General features: G+C 46.3%; 1 protein-coding gene across 2 annotated transcripts in view; it reads left to right on the top strand.

The window, feature by feature from the left end:
• GLI2 (GLI family zinc finger 2) overlaps positions 1 to 21369 on the top strand; it is a gene marked incomplete at both ends in the record, with an annotated part of 134089 nt that overhangs the window by 89541 nt on the left and 23179 nt on the right. For both annotated transcript variants that reach the window (XM_084209502.1, XM_084209501.1), the window contains 4 exons: positions 9380 to 9582; positions 11292 to 11483; positions 18187 to 18388; positions 20473 to 20686. In XM_084209502.1, the coding sequence (XP_084065628.1) occupies positions 9380 to 9582; positions 11292 to 11483; positions 18187 to 18388; positions 20473 to 20686 (811 nt within the window). The remainder of the gene's footprint in view (positions 1 to 9379; positions 9583 to 11291; positions 11484 to 18186; positions 18389 to 20472; positions 20687 to 21369) is intronic.

The following is a 21369-nucleotide window of genomic DNA, read 5'->3' as shown; positions in this document are numbered from 1 at the left end:
ACTTTTACCTAGTTTTGCTCTTCACCATATAATTGCTTGCTTTTCAGCATCCTCATTGCAAAGCAAAGGCTGGTTAGATCAGCCAGTCTGCTGGATCAGATCTTACATTACATCTTGAGCTCTTTGAGTGCCATTAGCATTTCCTTTTAGAAGTGAAGAAATATTGACAGTTTGGTAGGTTATCTCGCATTTTACTGCACGTTAGGGCACTTCAAAGTCTTTATGTAGTGATGGGAACTGTCATGAAGTAGATGTGAAAAGGGCCTTTGGTCCAACTAAACCTGTCAGCAAAAAGATTTAGGGCAGATGGTTATTATTAGAAATCAATGTATTTATTATATATTGTTCAGGAATATTTCCCTTTGGAGGTTACTGTGAGTACTGTTGCTGTTTAAAATGTGTCAAATGCCAGTAAAATTAATTCCTGCAGAAAACCCAGGGAGCCCCAACCAAAAGCTTTGTTATTATGGGAAAGCATGTCTTTTACTCCTTTGTGCTGTGATGCACCAGAGGCAGGTAGACACACAGCACACCAGCAGAATCCCTGGCATGTGTGTGTGAGAGAGGTATTTCTGCACAGCTATCACAATCACCTTTATGTACTGACGGAGCTCCTGTGTCTGCTGTGTCTGGAAAGGCTCTGTAGAGATCTGTGCTGTACCTGTTCCCATTTTGTTATATTCCCCTTTGTAAACTATGGGGTTTGGTTACCTCCAGTTAGTTACAGCAGCTTACTGCTGCTTAGGGCAAGTGTGTCATTTTTCTAAGGCTTGAACACCAATGGTTTTCTCCTGTACTTCAGTAAAGAGAAGCAGGATATTTCAGAGTTTTGTAATTAATTGGATGTAGGTTTCCTTCCTTGGTGTCTTGTTTAGCTATAGGTTTTAAGTTATAGGACCTTGGGTTATGGGAAGAGGACATTCCCAACAGAAAAGGAGCATATTAGCAGAAACATTAATGCTGGAAGTCGTTGTCCTGGAACAAAGATTCATTTTCCATTCACCCCGTGATTTACAGCACATTCCAACCAAGTGATTTGGCTATGGTCTTCTGGCATAACATTGTTTGCCCTTTCCCTGACATTTTGCATATAAAGAAAAGTTATGAGCTTCTTGGGCATTCAAGGTACCAGGAAATGCAGGAGTCTTACCTAATTTGTTAACATGAAATTATAGATGTCAGACACAGACTCTGTTAGTTAACGTTGGTTAGAGTAATGCTGCAGCCAGTTGATTGTATTACAGTCATGATGAAGAGGAATGGTCTTTTTTTGCTTTTCTGGGATATGACAGGTATGGAGCCAAGGCAGATTTAAAGTGTAATGAATGAATAAGCATTTTTTGTGGTTTGCCTGACTCTTCATGAGCCCTGTTGCTGTGGTGTTGCTCCCACTGTCTTTCTCTCTCCTCAATGGGTTAGTGCTGGCATAACATGGAAACAGAGTTTTCCAAAGTAGTGTAGGAATTGTCTTTTAAATGCTAAACCCTTCCGTAGCACTTGAATGTTACAACCTTTTAAGGGAGAGAAGCCTCCACCCAAAAGTAGCATAGGAAGAAGACGCTGGGCAGGGATTCAAAAACTCATATTTCTTCCCCACAAACATGCACTTCCATTTGTTTTCTCAAGCCCAATTTCTTCACAGCTACAAGCAAAGTATTCACTTGAAAGTGCTAATATCCTCAACATGTGTCCCAAGGGAAGACAATGAGATGCAGAGAAATGGCTGTGTCACATCTGACACATCTCTCTAACACCCATTTCCCACATCCCCACACCAGTGTTGGCTCCTCTCAGATCTCCCTCAGCTCTGCCATCAGGATCTGGTCTGTGTCTACACCTCTCCCCATCTTTTTCCCCACCGATTCCCACCTGGCTTGCTCCTTCAATCAGCCATGCCACTGCCCAGCCTTCATCCCCTCCCCACCCTGACCCTGAGCGTTTTGACACACCAGCTCTCAAAATTTGTGGCTACTGGAATCAAGTTCTCATGCATGGTGGTTTCAACCTGAAGCTCACATGCCTCCAAGTTTCCACTGCTCCTTAGGTTTGCTTTCTTTCACTGGCTCCTACACCTCTATCCATGCTTTCCTTCATGCCTTTTCTCTCACTTTTCTTCCTTCTCTCCCCCTCAGCTACCTTCCTTGAAGTTTCCCTTCTTAAAATACGCTTCTTCTCTGAAGGCTTTCATCATTAATCTCTCAAGAAACTATCTTAGAGCCTCATCTGCTGTGCTTTGATTTATTCGTTGTGCAGTTTTTTTGGTAAGTATCTCACAGGAACTGAGCTGGTCATCCTTCTACCTCCATTCCTAAAGGAAAGCTTGTGTGAAAAGGTGGGCTTTCAGAACTTAAATTAAAAGATCATGTAAGTAAGATAATTAGATTTAAAAAAGGATATTAGGATCTGAAACAGAATGTTTACTTGCTTTGATGTGCTTTTGGAACATATGTCTGCACAGTGGGTTGTGTGGCTGATTAAGTATAAAACAATCCGAGAAAAAAATCACCACTATTAAGCTTAAATCAAAGATCTCTCCCTAAGACACTAATTTGATATGAATTTGAAGGTCCTGTACCATCCCTAATTTCTACCTTTGAAGTCTTGCTTCTTTGTGTGTTGTATAATGGAGGGCAACCTTACTTATAAAAATTTGCGGTTTTCTTCCATTCTAAAAGCAAATATTGTTATTGTTGTTGTGTTGCAGTTGTGACTACAAATGTCAGCCAATACTAGACCCTTGTTGTGATAAATACAGCACAAATGAGAAACTGTATGTGGTCAGGAGAGTTTTTAATCTGAGAACCAATCCCTGTGCTCAGGCTCCCAACTTTGCTCTCTCCAAAAGTTTTCCCTGTCCCCACTGAGGTTGCCAACAAACTGTGAGCTCAAAATCGTTGTTAACTTATGGTGGAACTTAAAAAGGTTTCAAGCTCTAAACCAAAACACATTTGCTTTCATTATTAAAAAATAATATACATCAGGTGAAATCAAATAGGTTGTTTGATTTGTTCTTGGATTTAGATATATTTGGTATAGGATTGAAGTCATGTATGTTTGAATATGGAATCATCCTTCAAAAGGAAAAATTAAAGACGTTTACCACTGGTTTTTCCTACTTAAGGCATGACAACTACCATTGCCAGTGGATGTGGAGTGGGATTTTCATAGTGTCTTCCTAAATCCTTTCAAAGCACTGCCCGAACCACAAATTCACAAATAAGAGATTTCATATTCAGAGTTTTTTAACTGTTTAGGTCCAGTGGAATTACTACAGTTACTTGATCTGACATCTGCAACACTGGCCACAGGATTCCCCTCTTTAATTTCTACTGTGGGAGACATTACTATTTCCTACTATTAAAACTCCAAACCTTGCTGTGCACATAAAGCCCATCTTTTAAAAAAGCGTCTGGTTTTGCCATACAATCTTGTTGCAATGCTCAATTTACCAGTTCCACCCATAAACCCATCTAACGGGAGCTTACCCTTGTTGATAAAAATATCTTTTAAAATCAATATTTTATTGTTATAAACCTTTTATTATTATTACTTTTATGCTTCCTTTTTTGCTCAAAGACGTGTTTGAGGGGAAAAGAGAAAATATGAATGGCATGAAACATGCCCATTAAATTCTGCAGAAAAGCTGTAACAATTTTTGTTCAGATTCACAATCTCTGTGACATCTTATAAGTGAGAGCATTAACTGCTGAATTAGCCACAGTAGCTCTGATTTTCTATATATTCCTCTTTGTGAGTATGAAAAAAAAATATTAACCTTATTTTAGAGCTGAGAAGATACAAGGGAAAAAAAATATTAGTTGTGCATCCCGATGGAGCGGGTGCTGGGAGGATAGCAGTGATGGCTCTGGAGTCCCCATGTCAATCTCTCTATAGAGGGACACAGAGGCCAGCTCTCCAAGTTGATAGTCTTATATTCGATCATCAGGTCACTTTACTGGGTAATTATCAACTTGTTGCAGTGCTGGGAGAGCTGGGAAGAGCGAGTGATTCCCCATTGCCTCATTACCGGCAATCCCTGGAGCGCTGCGGGGAGAGGCGGCTGCGAGGCAGCTCTGTGCGGCTCCTGCAGCACATCCTCTGCTCTCCGAGCTGAAAACACGGCAGGGAGGGAAGTCTTTGTGAATGATCAAATGCCATGTGAATTCGATAGTCGTGGCCCAGGTTTGACCTCTGGAAGTTACCTTGTTGTGAGGGACCTCGCGGGGTTTGATCCTCAGGGTACCGCACAACTGTTGCGACCTCTCGCCCTTCCTGTTGTAAGGGACTTTAAATCAGAAATAAACAGAGGTGAAGCAGAGGGGCTGGTGAGAGCTGTTTAGACTGAATCATTTAGCATGAATCCTGGGGCATTTTGGGTTTCCTGTTGAATACAGCTTTGGCATCCCATCCATACAGTGTCTGCCATGAGAGCAGTCCATTTTTCAGTCGTCTGTATGGCTTTCCTCCATCTCCTTCAGACAAAGGTGATGTTTTGGGTACACAGGACTTGGAAAAACAGGCTAGGAAGTTTTATGTAAAACAAAACAAAAGAAGTTTTGGGGTTTAAAAGTGAGGTTTAAAAATGATTGTTGTCTTTAAAAGCTTTATTTAAATAGCAAAACTTTGCCAGAGTATGACACCCCTCCCCACGAGTAGTTCTGTTCCTTGCTTCTATGGCTGTTTAGCAGCTACGCGTTTCTTTATTGTAGAGCAAAACAATTGCCTTCAAGTGTCCATATTCCATTAAGCATATGGAAAAGTATTCAGCCCTTTGTTTTCTGCAGAATGAATTTATTTGTCACTTAAGTATTAATATAGACTAGTCATGGAACATTAGTGCTTGGTAATTGTCCACATTTTTCTGGGGTTTATTTAACTGATGGAGATTATTTCAGAAATGTGCAACTTCTTTAACTGTTACATTCATTGCTGAGTGCCCCTTGCAGAGGCTGCAGGCTCACAGCAGTGGCAAGATGTTGCCTCATCTTTGTCACGCAAGATTTTGGTATTGCTGAGGGAGAGCAGGAAAAAGTCAGCTCGAGGCCCTTTTCATAGCAGCCATCACTGGTTTTGCCAGTTCCTGAGGTTCTCCCTTCCCAGGAGCCCAGTCCAGTTCCTCAGAGAGGATGCTGCCCCCCTGCCATTGGACCACAAGGCTTCTTTCTCAGCACCACATCCAGCAGCAGCATCAAAGACAAGCACCTGCCAGGCTCCAAGGCACACACAGGAGAATGGTGCTCTGTCTCACTGAAAACCACAGGCTGAGGTTTCCTTGCCTCAGTTTTCAAAGGAAACTGCCAGCTCCTTCCCCCAGACTTTGGGATGAGACTGCAGAGCTTCAGATGAGCTGTCACTCCTTTCAGCAAAACTCAAGAGGCAAGAAAATTAGGCAGACCTCTTTTCCCCGGTGAAGGACTGTTACAGAGTGACCAGCTCCTGGGAAACCACCAGAAGTCTCTCAGTGTCCCACAGGCAGTGTGTATCATGTCTCAGATGCTGGTATCTCTCCTTTTGCTGATTGTGTTGTCAAGTGCTGCTCTGTTGTCAAGTGTTACCACTGCCCCACAGTTCTGCTCCTCAGGCAGCTGAAGACTGGTAAATTGTGCCAGGATTTCTGCTCTCCCAGAGGGGCCATCCACTGCACTGGTAAAGACCTGCTCTGTAAAGCCTTTAGTAGCTTGTATGCCCCCAGCACCACCATGAGGCCCTGCTGCTCTTAGGTGGCATCAGGTGATGTCTCCCTCTGTTAAAGAGCAGCAAAGGAAAAGCCTCTCCTGTGTGGGGGAGGAAATGAATCCAGGCTCACGTGCTTCGTCAGAGATGCAAATTGCTCTGCAAATCCTGAGCATTAATTATAGAGCCTGGGCTTCTTGCTGGAACCACAGGGAAAACAGGCCCCTGGCTCACATTAAATTTAATGGTGTTTGGACACCCAATTCCCTTAGCCTATTTGAAAACCAGAATCCCACTTTCTCCAGATATATATGTGGTCAGGTGAAATCCCCAATCCCACTGCAGACAGCAACATTTTTACAGCAATGTATTCAGCAAAGCCAGGAGTCTCCCTCAGTTGGTGGGGTGTTTTCCTCATGCTATCTATGGGATCCAAGAAAGAAGTGGGGAGTGACATGGCTGGCAGAGGTCTGGACAGAGAGCTCTATGAACAGGCTGAAGAATGCAGCTCTGGCACCATGGTTTCACTGCATGGGTGGGTTCACCACACCAAGCTGAAGGATGTCCCACTGCAGGATCTGGGGCATGGGCATGGAGAGCCCTGCACACCCTGGATGTGAGCTGGACGTGGGAACAGAGCTGCCTTGCCCCTGCGCTGCTTCATCTCTCACCCACCGCCTCTAAAGAGCAGGATGTGATGATCTTCTGTGCAAGGATACAGCTGCCTCTGTAGTTGTAGTGCCAATGTGATAGCTCAATGTGGGATGAGATAAGAAACAATGCGCTGGGAAAAGGTGGAGAAAAAATCAAACCTTTGGGGAGTTAGGAGCAGAGGATGCCCCTGCCTTAGTGAGTTGTTCCTGGGAGGCAGCTCCTAGAAGCCACATTATTTTGCAACATACCGCACTGTGGATGTTGTTTTGCTGGACTTGTAGATGTACAACCGTGAGAGGTGATCTCTGCCTGGGAGGGCTCACAGGAGCCAGAGCTTCATGGGAGTGTGGCTGTCCTAGTCCACAGAAGGATCAGGGAGCCAGGATGGCCTTTAAGCAGAGCCATAAGGAGCTGCCTACTCTCTAGCCCAGTCTTTGTGCACAGGGCCAACCTCATGCTCAAACACCAGCTGCGTTTCCAGCTGCATGCGTTTTGGGGAAATTCTTGATCTTTTTCCCAGTGTTACCTCTTTGTTCAGGGTGGAGTTTTCCTATTCTGAGGGACTCCGGCATTTCTGCCTAATTTAGCAGAGAGAAAATGAACAGCAAACCCTTCATATTGTTATACACATTTTAGATGTCGGCCTCACAGTTTGATCAGCAGAGGCTCCAAAGGCTCGTAAACCTGGTAATACATAGTTCCAGGACTGCATCAAAGAAGTTCACAACCCTTTTGGGAGAAGCTGTGAGTACTGATGAAAGAGGGAACTTATTGTATATGTAAGAAAACCTCTTTCATGGCTTATGTATTAAGGCAGGCTCTGTGGCCCAGGGAAGATTGGGGCTGCTTTTAATTTACATCGCCCCTCACTTATATTAAGTCTTCGTCAGAAGAAAAATTAGTCAGATGTTTTCTTAATGACATCATTTTTTTTAATCCTGTTTCATTTTTTCCAGATGAGGCGGTGGAGATTATTAGAAATGAATTGAAACTAAATCTGGAACAGAGACTTTGATTCACTTCTCCCTCCTCTCCGGTAGAAATAAATTGGTCGGCTCCGTGCTCGGGTGCCTTTATTAGCAGCCTCGACAGAAACCAGCCCCAGCGGCCTCGGCTGCAGCTTCCTGAGCTCGCCGCCGCCGCGGCTGACGTCATGGCGAGAGGCACCAGGGAGTGACTTTGGTCACCCCATAATTTTGGTAATGGAAGGCCATGGCAACACAGGTGGGGAGGTTATGAGGTCTGAAATAGCCATGCCATCATCAGTTCATCTTTCAGTGTCATGAAAGAAAACAGGGTTGATTCTGGTGGGTGTTTCTCTGGCAAAACCCTGGCCTGGGTCTGATGAGCCACCTGTTTTGGTGGCTGTGCATCTCCACAAAGCCTTTGTGTGTGACAGGTTTTCACTGCCTGGTGTTTCACACCACCAAGCCACAGAGTGCATTGCTACAGGAAAGTACTTTGAACTATAAATATTTCAGAAGGCATTTAATTTACTACCCATCAGCAGAAAGTGTTCAAAAAGCCACAAGGTTTACTAATTTATCAGAAAGACAGAGAGACATACAGAAGATCAAACAAAGACAAACATGCTTGTTAAATTGCTGAATAAGTCTGCAAAGCTTATATTACATTTCTGTGTGGTTTTGTTGATATGCAAGTATTACAAATAAATTAAAATGCGCCTGAACTGTTGATAAGGCAGGGTGGGACTGAGATCCTGAGGTGCTGGTGGCGTGTTGAAACTTCTCAGACCATCGTGTTTGTGGTTGTCTGTGCATGGAGAGACAGATCTTACACGTACTCACTAATGGCATATTTGGATAGTCTTAGTGAAGGGCCTTTGTAATACCCTCCCTTAGATCAGCCCACATCCCAGATCCCTGACCTCCATATCCCTGTTGTCTTCTGTGCTCGGGGTGCACATGGGGTGCACATCCATCTCCCTCAGCTTTGCCAGAGCACCCAGTCAGGGACAAATGCTGTCCCTGCTGTGACCTGTGTGTCAACACCAGCTCTGCTTCCAGCAGTCTGTGAGTACAGAGAGAGCTAATACAAAGCAGATTTTGCTCTTTTGTTTTGCCTAATGACAGCTCTGGCTTCTTTGGTGTCTAGCTCAGATTTTCTGCTTCTCAGGTCAGGGTGAGTAACTTTTTCTCCTTTGCACCCTCTGTGGTTTGTTTAAGAGGCTGGAGGGTACAGTAGGGCACGTGTCTGGGCGAAGTCTGCAGACTTTCTCTTCCATTCTTTTTCACCCTTCAAAAAACTGCTTAAGCACTAAAACATGCATATGATGGTTTTTTGTTACCTGCCGAATCCCTCAGTATTTACCAACTTTATTCTCAGGTAGCACTTGGCCTGGGGAAGATCTGAGGGATTTGAGAGAGGCGGCCCCCAGAAAGCATGCAGTAAAACCTCTCATGAACTTTTGCCCTCTGAACCGTACCACCAACCTGTCAAGGAGGTTTGTGCTGGCCATGATGGACGCAGGAGGTGGGGCTGCTGCACCAGCACGGGCCAAGCCACACATGCTGGGCTGAGCAAAGCACGGCTCAACATCACTTTAAGTTCTTGCAGCATTCCCATCCTTGCACAGACTGCCCTGTCTAGGGCTTTCTGCACATGGCAGCACTAAACATCTGGATATCCAGGGGCAGCCAGGAGCTTGCAAACCTCAGGTTTGCCTCAAATGTTGTTGTGTGGCCAGCCTCCCTGTGCAAGGAGATGTGGTGAGATCTCTAGCACAGGGTGTGTTCCATGCCTCCTCTGTGTGCAGGCACTGCCTAAAGCAGCTCATGCCCTTTTCCACAGCAGCCCAGTTGGGGTGAGCCACCTTGCACAAATACATATTTAGTGCAATGGTGGTGCGTGTCCATAGGAAGCTTGGGAACGTCAGACTCTGCGTATGCCAAGAAGAGAGGATTGTCCCACTATGTGCTTGAACTCCTCTCTTGCGGGCGAAGGTGGCGGGGCAGGGCAGAGAGGGGTGGCAAGCAGTTGTGCCTGCTCTGGGTGGCTGTGAGTGACAGCGTGTCTCTGTTTTCCTCCCCAGGCCTCCTCCTCTGAGCGGCAGCCCCGTCATCTCCGACATCTCCCTCATCCGCCTGTCTCCGCACCCTGCCGGGCCCGGCGAGTCGCCCTTCAGCCCCCCTCACCCCTACGTGGCCCCCCACATGGAGCACTACCTGCGCTCCGTGCACAGCAGCCCCACGCTCTCCGTCATCTCTGCTGCCAGGGGCCTCAGCCCTGCCGACGGTAAGACACTGTGCTACTGGTACTGCAGCGATTTTGTAGCTCACCAGGACTGAAATTCCCTAAAACCCAGGGATTTACAGCTGCAAAGACTCCGCAGCTGCTCTCTGAAGTGGGAGAGCCGTCTCTTTTTCTTTTTGTTGGCTTTTTTTTTTCCCCCCTTTAACTACACATTTGTTTTGCATCATCGCACTGAGAAAGCAGAGCGTGAGAATAGCTATTACGGCTGGATCATATTATAAATATTTTTCTTAAAGTACGTTCCTTTCTGCAGCGCTCTCTTTCTCTCTTAGGAGCTTCCCTGTTCTTATGTCTCTGCTGGGACCCAGCTTTCCCCAGAGAGGGTCACAGTTGTTCTGGCTGCCTGGCCTGGCTGAGACTGATGTTGCAGAGGAGACAACACCAGCTGGGTTATCCCCTGTTGGCTTTGTGTCTGGGGTCAGTGTGGCTGCTGAGTGAAGGCGAGGGGCCATGCTTTCTCCCTCCTTACTCCTGAGCTGCTCTGCAGCAACCTTCAGGGAAGGCAAGGATGTGTGGGGAGTTGGTGCTGGGTGCAGGCAGTAATGATCATGCTCTCTGAGCCCTATCAGACCCCACGTTGGGGAGCTGGGGACAAAGACATCCAGCAGGGAAAGGGGGAAAATGCACAACACTGCTTTCACTTGGCAAGGTGTAAGTCGTGCCTTACTTCATCAGAAGAGCTTCATTACACAGTTGCAGGTGGCTGGCTCAGTGCCCAGGGAATAGCTGGGGACCTGGTCTCTGCATGCCCAGCAAATCCCAGCATCCCTCAGCTCCCAAGCTGCTGCAGGGGCCAGTGGCCCTTCAACGCTGCAAAGCAAAGTGCACCAGAGAGCAACAAGGCCCCTGGATTAGTGTCTGGCAGCATAAAACTGTCTTGTATGGCTAAAACAACATCACTATAGTGATGGGGACGTGCATATGTCTTCTTCTTCCCTCCCCTTAAAACGTCATTCAAGCTCTCAGGGACCCTCCAGAGAGAGTCTGATGGTGGGTGTGTGTGTGCATGTGTGTGTGTGTGTGTGTGTGTTCTGCCCTGTCCTCTCCTTCCAAAACCAGTTTCATTGTTTGCTGTGGAAGAAAGGCATTGTATTTTGGGTTGTTTTTCTTTTCCTCCTTTTTTTCCCCCTCCTTGTTTAAGGTGGTGGTAAATAAGTTAATGGGGCAAGCGGGTGGGGAGGCAGGTTTGAAAAATTACAGCTGGGAGAAAGTGAGTGTAATTGGCTTTGGCAGCCAAAATGGTTTTATGCTGCCAGACACTAAACCTAGTTCTATGCATTAGACCTTGGCTTTAATTTCCTCACGCTGCTATCGGGAACTGGGCTGCATTTGTCTTTCCTTCCTAATAGGCAGGGATGTTAATGCTGACAGGGTTACTGCTGTCGGCAGCCTGGGCCCTCTCCCCCCTCCCAGGGGTGCTGGCTGCGTCCGAACGGGAGGATTATTAGAAGGGGGAACGAGAGATTGTTTATAAATTTGCGGAAATGGAGGAATGCAGAGGCCCCAGCCTGGTCTCCTTTGTCCACAGAAGCACGCCCAAGCGCACGTCACGCGCGCCCTGCGCGGAGCCGTGCGGCTGGGGCTGCCGGGGGGCGCGGGGGGAGCCGGGGCCGCCAGCGTCAGCTCCAGGGTCTAACACTGCAGTGGGAACCTTCTCCCCATGTTTCTCTCCTCGCCTGCGGCTCCAACAGTGGCTCATGAGCACCTGAAAGAACGAGGCCTCTTCGGGCTGCCCCCACCACCACCAGGAGCCAACCCTGCTGACTATTACCACCAAATGACGCTGATGGCCGGCCACCCAAACCCCTATGGGGACCTCCTCATGCAGGGCGGGGGAGCAGCCAGCACAGCCCATCTCCACGATTACCTCAGCCCTGTTGATGGTGAGTAGCAGCTTGGATTTTTCCTGGCATGGCTGAACTTTTGGGATAGATGGATGGGGCTGCCCTCGAGGTGGAGGTTGCTGATTGTGGTCACTCTGCCCTGCTGGAACGTTTGGGTGCCGCACTATAATTTTTGGTTGAAAAGGTCGCCTCCTTCCATAGATATATAAAATATACATAACCTAAAATAGGTACGTCCTGCTCTCTTAGGGAGGATGGCATGGCTGCAGCACGGGTAGGAGATGGGCTGGTCCAGCAAGCTGGGCATTGCTGCTGTCCTGCTGCACTGACCATGGGTGACCAGAGCATGCCTGGGTACCAGCTGCACCTCTAGCTCCCCACCCCACTCTGTGTTTTGCCTGTTTGGTGTCTGGGGTGAAGTTGGGCCATGTGCATGCAAAGCTGTGCTAGGCATGGTGGATATCTCATCTTGGTTAGGACCTCTCAGGTCCACAAGGGGAGAAAGTATCTGAATGGGGAGACACAGTGAAAAGAATATAATAGTACTTTGAGCAAGGAAATTTTAAAAAGTAGGAATGTAGTATTTGTGATAGCATTGTCTGTTATAAGCTCAGATAACTCTGTCTCCTGGCTACATGAAGAAGAAATAGTCATGTTAGGCACTGCGGTGCTGAGTCACCCCTGTGGCCTGACTGCTGCCCTGGGAAGAATCTGTCTGGAAGCATATATGAGGTCCAAATGATTTTTAGAGCTGTTAGAAATGTCTTTCCTTTCACTTCATGCTACATCTTGCAAGAACTGGGTTGTACAGATATTACAGAGGGCAGTTTGAGGATTATTTCTGCTGCAAGAAGGAGAAATCTCAGCTCAACTTTCAGATTCGGCGTCTGTTTCCTGGGATGTCTTTGGATTTGCCTGTGGACCGTTACAAGTTTGGGAGGGGAGATCTGCATCATTTCATTACCGCTTCAAAGTTTCTGTTGTTGAGCTTTTAAGATGAAATTCTTTGTGGTCTTGCTGCTTCATAAAGTGACTGGTTTAGAATGATAAAAGCTCTTCTGGCTTTTCAGTGATGGGAGTTTACAGATACTTCTAATGGAAAAACAGTTTCTCATCTGTGGCTGCTGTGGAAGTTTTACCTGAACAGTCATTTTGTGCTGCCAATTCCTAGATTAATTTGGAACCTGGATCCCAGTCAGAGAGAGCACAAGCTCCTTGGTACCATCCTGCCCTCTAACACCCAAAATATATCCCAGGCTTCTCTTCTGCAAAGCAGCTGGTCAGTAAGACTGCTCTGTATTCTCTCCCAAGGGTTAATGCCTGTGGTTATAGCAGATGGGTGCAAACAAGCCCTGCCAAGTTCTCCTAGGGCTCATGAACAAGACTCCTTCCTCCTTGCCTCCTTATTAGTCCATCTCTGACCAGCAGTGCCTCACTGAAGTGCCAGATAAACAACCAGTGAGGGAAGCAAACACAACTGTTTTCATGGTGGTACAGGCTGGCTCCCAGCACACCAAGATGCTCGTCCTCTGGTTTGCTGAAGATCAATCTTTATCTGAGGTACTGAGATACTCCCCTTGGCAGAAGACTCTCATATTGTTTGACTTCTCCTGAAAACAGCTCTACAGTGAATCATGTATCAAAGGTCTGTTTCCTGCAGCCAAGCTCATAACCATGATTCACTGCAGAGCCAGAGCTCACCAAGATTTTATTATGATCTTGTGGAAAAGCTTTGTTGGTGATTAACTGGAAAGCCTTTTCTGGGCCTTCACGTGTTCTGCGTGAGATGGAAGCTTTCAAACATTATGAGAATGTGGCACTACTTTTTAAGAATGTGTAAAGGAGCACCAGTCCAGTACCAGTCCATGTGCCTGGGTTTATCCATCACCCAGAGAAGAGAGAGAATTGTACATTATTAAAGCAGAGAGTAAAATGGATGTCTCTGAAGTGCTCGATGAGGAGACAGTGTCTCCTTCTCTTTTTAGAAAGTTATTTCAAAAATTTAAATCAGCAGGGCCTAAGTAAATAGTTGAACAGATAATTTAATAAAGCATCCTCTTATGGTGTTTTTCTGAGACAAGAATATCAGTAGCATGCATAAACCCCCAGTGAGTCACCACCTCGCTGCATCTGTCATTCAGAGAGCCCTTTTCTTCCCAGCCTGGGAACATAGAAACTTTACAAGAATTAGTTTGCTGAAAATGCAGGTAGCTCTTGTTAAACCACATGCAGCACCATCATTCATCTGTGATAACACTGGCACCTGCAAAAGGAAAAGCAGGAGATAAGCATATATTAAATTTGGCCTATTCAGTGTCACATCACTTCTAAACATCTGCAGGTTGGTCCACTGGAGCAGGAGAGAGCAACTGTGGAGCAACTGCTCCATCAGGACAAAAGCAGAGAGCCGAGCCTCGTGGGGACCTAAGAAGGAAATGCTTCCCCTGGGGCTGGAGGGACAGCAGCCCTGGGTTTGCAGGCTGGATGTGCTGGATCACAGATGACTTCCCAACCAAGCCAGCTGTTGGCTACTCTGGGCAGACGGCGCGCCCTGTAGTCGCTTCCTTAAAAAACTCTCAAAGACCTGGGGTTGTATTTTTTTTTGTTGTTTTCTTTGTCCCAGCATAGAATGGAAACTTGCTGAAATCTCAGAAAAGGTTCAGAGAATGGGAAACAATTTTTCCCACCCATTTCTAGCCAGCAGTGCTGTTTTCCTCCCCAGAAAAATATGTGCAGAAGAGAGAAAAAATCCCAGAGCACCCCGTAAGTGCTGTGTCTGGAATCCTGCTGCACTCTGGTTTCTAAAGAATTCAATTTACATATGCAAGTTGGGTCGACTAAACAGTTACCTTGTGGATTGGGAGTAGAAGAATGCAGCCTTGTCTTTCAGCTAGGATTTGAGGGAAGCATTAGTATTCCTTGAACTACAAAGTTGATCGGTCTATGGAGAGGAGAAAGAAGGGTCCCAGGGCAGTGTCTGGTGCCAGAACAAATGTCCAGCATCTGCTGCAGTCTAAAAAAGAGGTGTGTTGCCTCTGCAGAAGGAGAGAAGGGAATAAGGAACTGGTTACACAAAGAGTGTTTGTAGTTTATTGCTGCTTATCAGTTATGGGACCATCCTGTGTTTTTATGGGGCCCTTGGTTTTAATTTGATGTTGGGGTTGGGGGGTATATTTCTGTACACTTTGGATGGAGTTTTCTTGGTGAATGGTGAGGAAGAGGGACCATTTTGATAACACAGTATTTATCCTGGGGCCTGGCCAGGGGATGGAGGGGAAGCAGTGGCTCTGGCCAGGTTTCAGTGAGGCGGGAGGGGGGCAGGCAGGGTGTGGGCCATCTGCTGCCCATGTGCCTTGCAGGCTCCTTTGTTAGGGAGCAGATACCTCTGATGATCCTGTGCTGTCCTGAGCAGCAACGTTTGTCTGTGAAGGGTTGCTAGAATTTCCTTATCCTGTAGGAGCCTCAAAGGAGCTCCCACAGAGTGCCTGGTGTTTCCTTTCAGGAGGGCTTTGCTGCCACTATTCCTAGTGTGGCATAAGGTCTGAATTCTCACTTCAGAAGAAAAGATGTCTTGTAGAATCCCTCTGATAGCCCACGGCCACAGAAGTGGCCAGAGCAGGAACCTCTGCTCCCACCTCCCAGATGAGCTGGGATCTGATCCTGCCCTTGCCACATGTAAGAGCTGACCATTTGGTCATCACTGGCCTGTTGTGGATTAATCTAAATTTGGGAGGAGTATCACAGTTTCTGAGCAACTTGTGGGTGTGATAATTTGTAGGCACCACAGGACAGTGCCAAGGATACTCTTTCCCTCTAGCAGAGAAATCTGGACTTCCCTCCCAACTCTAAGCTGTCGGGGGAACTTCCCCCGACATATTTTCCAAACATCAAAAAATTCTTTAAACTAATCCTGTTCATTTTGAAGAAGGAGAGGAAAGAGGAGTGTTAGTGATAAATGTTCCCAAAGCTTTCCATCTGTGTGCCTGAAAAATGGAACCCGCCTTTAGTTACTTCTCTGGGCACAGTCCCTGCTGAACAGTTGTGTGTGGTTTTTCTTTTGGAACAGCACTGCACCTCAGGCAGCAGAGGGCTTTGCTTATGTGCCCCAGTGGCTGTCAGCCAGCCTGTGTTGAACACCTTGCTATGTACAGCCACACGAATGCTGACCGCTGCTGCCTGGTACCATTTAACATTCGGGCTCCATGTCCTCAGATCAGGAGATTCAGGTCAGGCAAACTCTATTATTAACAACCCCAGTGTTGTTAATCTGCTTTTAAATAATAATTTTGAAAATATTCTCTCTTCCTAAATGCACTAGTGAGCATTTCTTCATGTGCCTAAACTCCTTTTTCGTTTCCCAGATGTTTCTGCTCCCAGGCACCTTGGGCAGGCTGTCATTAAGAAGAGAGGAATAGTTCCTCCTTAGCATGATTTTAGGTCACAGCTTTCTGTGGAGGCCTGCACGACCTAAGAGGCTTTAGTGTAAAGCATGAGCCCAGCCTATTGGATCTGCTATCAAACATTTCAGACAGCCCGCAGTACTTGCAGGATCTAAATTAGAGTGGACACTAACACAATGCATATTACTGGTTTTGGGCTGGAGAATTCCCAGGAGAGCTTGATAATCTGGCAGCTTTCCACAGAGTTTTGCATGGGGAAAAAATTACATACCTGTGTGCAGCAGGGAGGAGTGCCCACGTCGCCTGCACTGCTAAAACCCAGGTTTCTGTTGGACATCCAGTCTTCTTCCCTCTGCAAATTAATGGGGACCAATGGCTGATCCAGCACTGTGAGCATAAATCATGTGAAGGAAGAGCGAGAAATGAGTACAAGGCTTTTCTTTCTATTTAGTAATTTATCAAGGGAAGTGGCACATTAATAAACAGATCTCCCTTGAGATGTGGGAGTAACAGAGATAAATATGACTGTCAAATCTGGCCTGTTTCCTTCTGTTAGAGAAGGAGGAGACTGTGGGAATGCAAATGCAGGAAACAATATCTATATCTGGAAATACGCATATTATTTGTAGGACAGAAATCCTGACAACTCATCTGAGATGGGGCCCCATCGCACTTGGTGCAGTATGTACAGAATAAAATACAAGCCCTGTCTAAAGGAGCTCATCTAAATAGATGACACTGGGAAACAGGGACACAGAAAGAAGCGGCAACTTGCTCAAGGAGGTGTGGCTGAAGAGGACTCGGAAGAGCACCCAGGTCTTTCCAGGTTGGGGTGCTTGTATTGAATCAAGATTCCTTATGGCTAGAGGACCATTATGATCTAGACCCAAGCAACCTTCATGTTGTTTGGTCCAGGGCTCTGGCAGGGCTCAGGTTTCAGGAACCAGATGTGAAGTTTGGGAAGTCTCCATTTCAACCTTTCGGGCCAGCTTTTGCTGAGGTGAGTTCATTTGCACAAGGAATTGTTTGATCACACCAGCAGGACACATCTTACCTCCTTCTACGTCCCAGTCAGCCTCTCACATACCAGCACTGTCATCAGGACAGAAAGTTCATGCTCTTACAAAGGGCCAGGCTTGTGTTTGGAGATATGCAGCCAAAATCAGTGCCTTCAACCGGCTAGAGGAGAATGGCTCATACTGCCTGTCTGGGCAGTTCAGTGTTTTATTCACAGCGTTTAATAGGATTAACCCATAGGATGCTTTCTGGGGAGACCACGACTACAAAAGTCAGGTGGTGATATGATACATTGCTGTGCTCTGCAAGGGAAGGAGGTGGAGCCCCTGAGCCCTCCTGCACCACTGGGTGGATAGCAGGGATTACCAGCCAGAACCCATTGCCAAGGGCTATATTTCACCTTTAGATATTTATTGTTTTTAAATACACAATCCAAACACTGCTTGCTTTGGAGGGATGAGTCATTCCAGGTAGGGTTTGGATCTGGTACCCTGGTACTGAAGAAAGTTGTGATTTGGCTCATCTGCAATTCCTGTCCACGCCACCCCAGACATCTGCAGGTGGGTCAGGCCTGGGCAGAGTTTCCTTTGGGTGAAGTCAGTCGTTCCAGCTAGCGGTGCTGAAACACTGAGGGATGCCAAACTTTTACAGTAGTAACCCATCATGTATTGCAGATCCATAAATGGGCCTGGCAGGGTTGGAAATTACTTCATGCCTGAATGATTGACAATTGCTAATAGGGTCCAGGCACTGGCAGGTCCCCTCAGAGGGGGAGAGCTTGAACTTTGTGCCTGAGCTGCCAAATTGGTTTTCTTAAAACTCTTAATTTACTTTCAGGGTTTCTGGAGCCTCGCCTCCTTCATTAATTGGTTGGTCAGCATTGTGCTCATGCTCGTTTGGTTTCCGTTCCCCCCGCGCACAGACACACACTCACCATTTGCAATGGTCACCCAGCTTGGATGTGCAGCTCCCCTGGCCTTCTGCTCCTGACTCCGAGTCAACGGGCATGGCTGCACTCATGGAAACCTTGCTGGCCTTCTCCCTTTTAAGTTAATTTAGTGCCTATGAAAGGGGGTGATGGACAGGATTCTGTATCCCCTGAGGACAGCAAAGCAAGCAGGAGTTCATGGCGCTGCCTGAGCCCTGTGTCTCAGCACCCAGAAGAGAGGAAGCCTCCCATCAAAGGGCAGTTGGTCCTTGCACTGCTCCTGGGTCCTGAACATCCCGCAGCAGTCATGAGTGCAGCAATTCTCAGCACTTCCAGCCCTCCTGCAGGAAGGGAGCAGCCCACTGGTCTTGTCTGACAAAGCCTCTCTTTCCTGCAGTGTCCCGGTTTTCGAGCCCGCGGGTGACTCCAAGATTAAGCCGGAAACGAGCCCTGTCTATCTCCCCGCTCTCTGATGCCAGCATTGATCTCCAGACAATGATCAGGACCTCCCCAAACTCTCTTGTGGCATACATCAACAACTCCAGAAGCAGTTCAGCAGCAAGTGGCTCCTACGGCCATTTATCTGCCGGGACAATCAGGTAAAGCTCTGGGATCAGCTCCATTCAGCTGAGGAACCATCCGCACGAAATAAAGGATGATCCTCCAGCAAGGGAGAGCTTCCCTTCCTTGCAGCCTCTGCTTTTGTGCATCAGGGCTGTGTAGCATAGTAAATCAAAGCCCCCATCTGTTTTTGCATGTGGAAGGGTATTTTGTGGCATTTGGGGTGGGGTTTCTTTGGCTGGTTTGGGCTTATTGGCTACCACGTTTCCAGTAATTACAGTATGATCATGCGTCCCTGCAAGCAGAAACAGATAATAAATTTGTCTTAAAAAATGCTCATTGTGAGCAGTTTGACTGGTTAAGAAACACTCTGATTTAAGAGATTGCCCCAAAGTACTCTCCAAATTACTGGCCCACATTCTTAGAAAAAATGTTGCCTGGATGGATAGAAGAGCCTAATTCTAAAAGCGTATTTAAACCAAGTCTAAACCCTTGAGTAAAGTTTTGTTCAAATCTTAATTAAAAAGCACTTACATTAGGCAGCTGACTGTTGTCAATCCCTACTGTGATTGCTTCACCCAAGTTTCACAATGTTATTATTCTTTTTGTTACTTAACTGTTAAAAATGTTAGATCTAATTAACACTGATGTTGCAAAGCAAAGGGTTACAAAGATTATGCATGCGTAAAACTTGTGGGCGAAAACAGAGATGTTTTTATTAATAAGTGTAGCATTAATTGTGTAAGTTATTTTATCCAGCAGCATTATTTAGAAATTGACTGTAAAATCAAACATAAGGTTGACATAAACAAATTGCAACTTCTTATCTGGTAATCATGTTTTTTCTAGTCTTTTTACATGTTGTCATTAGCTGCACATGCCTGTAGCATCTCAACTTATACTCAGATATTAAGAGTAATATCTCGTATTTTTAACCAGTCAGTAAAGTCCAGGGACTGACCTAATGCTCAGCTTTCAGCCTCCAAGGGAATAATCAACTAATAATAAAGAATTTGAACCCCTTCTCGGTGTTCTAAAAATATATTCTAAATGTCAGGATTTGTAAAATGGGTAATATATATAGCAGCATAACTGCCAGGAATTTGGTATTAAAAGACTTTTTTGTTATTATTTTAACAGCATCTTAAATGCAGGAATGAAATACTCTCTCCAAAAGCAAAATTGGTTATTAAGCATGTTTCTAATTATGACCCGATTCTCTGAACACTCACACCTTGGGCAGTTTTTGTGGTGAAAATACCAAGAGGGTAAAGGTTCAAGGCAACCACTTCTTGAAGGTGGCAAATAATCAATTTTCGGGCTGTCTATGGTTCGTGCATCTTACATGTAGAGTTACCACAGAGCATCCTCTGTGCTTCTCCCTCTCTGCCCAGTGGACTTGCTCCTGGGAGTGGACCCCTTTTTTCCAAAAGCAGAGCTTTATTTTTACTGCTCCCCACTGCTGCATCCAGTCTCAGACCTGTTGCCCCAGTTATTGCCCAAGCAGCCACCGGCGAGTGGCGTTCCTGGTCACTGCTGACCTAGATTGGAGATGAACCAGTGACCTACATGGGAAGGATGACATGTTTCAGCAGTCCCCTGAGCCAGCACTCCCCTCACCTGAATGCAGAGTAAATTGCATGGTTTTGGACAATGTTAAGTGGATATTTATTCATCCCTGCTGTAATCTGTGCCAGGTGAGCCAGGTGATGCTTGTTTTTCATATCCGGTTAGCATAACCCCAAAGCTGCAAGTTTGCAAAAGAGGTCTGCCTGGGAAAACCCAGGAGCCATAAGGGCTGCAAAGCCAGATTTGCCCAAGTCCCATCCTCTTATGAACTCCCAAGGGCTTTTGTTGGGTTTTTTTTACATAGGAAGCAAGGAAATCATGATCAATCTAATGCTTGGGTCAAAATGATTCACAAGTTTGCTGAGGCACGTGCGAGTCAAATGGTGACTTTGCAGTAAAGCAGGCAGGCTTATCCTGGCGTTGAAGGCATCTATCTGGGCATTGCTGCCTGGTTCCTGCAGTCTCCAAGAAGCCAAACTTGAATCAGTGACTGGCTAATATGATAAATATTGTTTGAAATAACTCGTAATTTCTCTTTCTCCTGTTGCTGCAGTCCGGCATTCAGCTTCCCCCACCCGCTTAACCCCGTGACGTACCAGCAGATCCTGACCCAGCAAAGAGGCCTGAGCTCAGCCTTTGGACACACTCCTCCCCTGATCCAGCCATCCCCAACCTTCCCCACACGGCAGCACATGGCAGTCATCTCTGTGAACCCATCACCAGCACAGAGCAGCAGCAACAGCAACTGCATCTCCGACTCCAGCCAGGTAGGGACAGCCATCCTGCATGGCACATGTGGAAGGGGAGGCACCTTCTCCGTGGGACATGGGCTTCCCTTCATGGTGGTTGTGGGAGTTTTAGCAATTCTCTTTTTTACTCACACTGTGCCTTTATGTTACTTTTCTTTTTCCTGGCAAGTGTTTCTGACTTAGTCACAGACAAATTTTGCACCCATCTCCCTTCCTTGCACCTACCCTTACAGAAACCAAAGGCCTTGGTCCATCAAATTATTGAACACAATATGCAAGGTCATCCCAGGCAGGAAGTCTCCTTGAACACGCTATGTCCTATGAAATTGAGGGACATCATTTGCTGTAGCGTTTTGCAAGATAAACGCCTGTGACCAAGCTTCTTGTTGGGACCTTCACCAATCCCTCCTTCCTTTTTTGTACTCATGTGAACCATGATGATGGTCTTAATCTTTAATGTGTAAGTGCATCCTATGTAGGACCTCTTCACAATTTACTTGCTGTCCTTCTTTTTCAGTAGATTTTCTCTCAATGTCTGCCTGCTGTCAATTTTTACTGCTAAATTTTGCAAAATCAGGAGCCAGATTTTGAAAACTAGGAATGAGATCCCACACCTTAAATGCATCCTTACTCATACCTGTGGGCACACAAGCACCTATATGTGTGCACAAGCCCTCTGCATGCACTAGGTTAGTGAATAT

Source organism: Fringilla coelebs (genome assembly GCF_963513975.1).
Source record: "Fringilla coelebs genome assembly, chromosome: 7".
Classification (NCBI taxonomy): Eukaryota; Metazoa; Chordata; class Aves; order Passeriformes; family Fringillidae; genus Fringilla; species Fringilla coelebs.
This window is presented reverse-complemented; position numbering and strand designations above follow the sequence as displayed.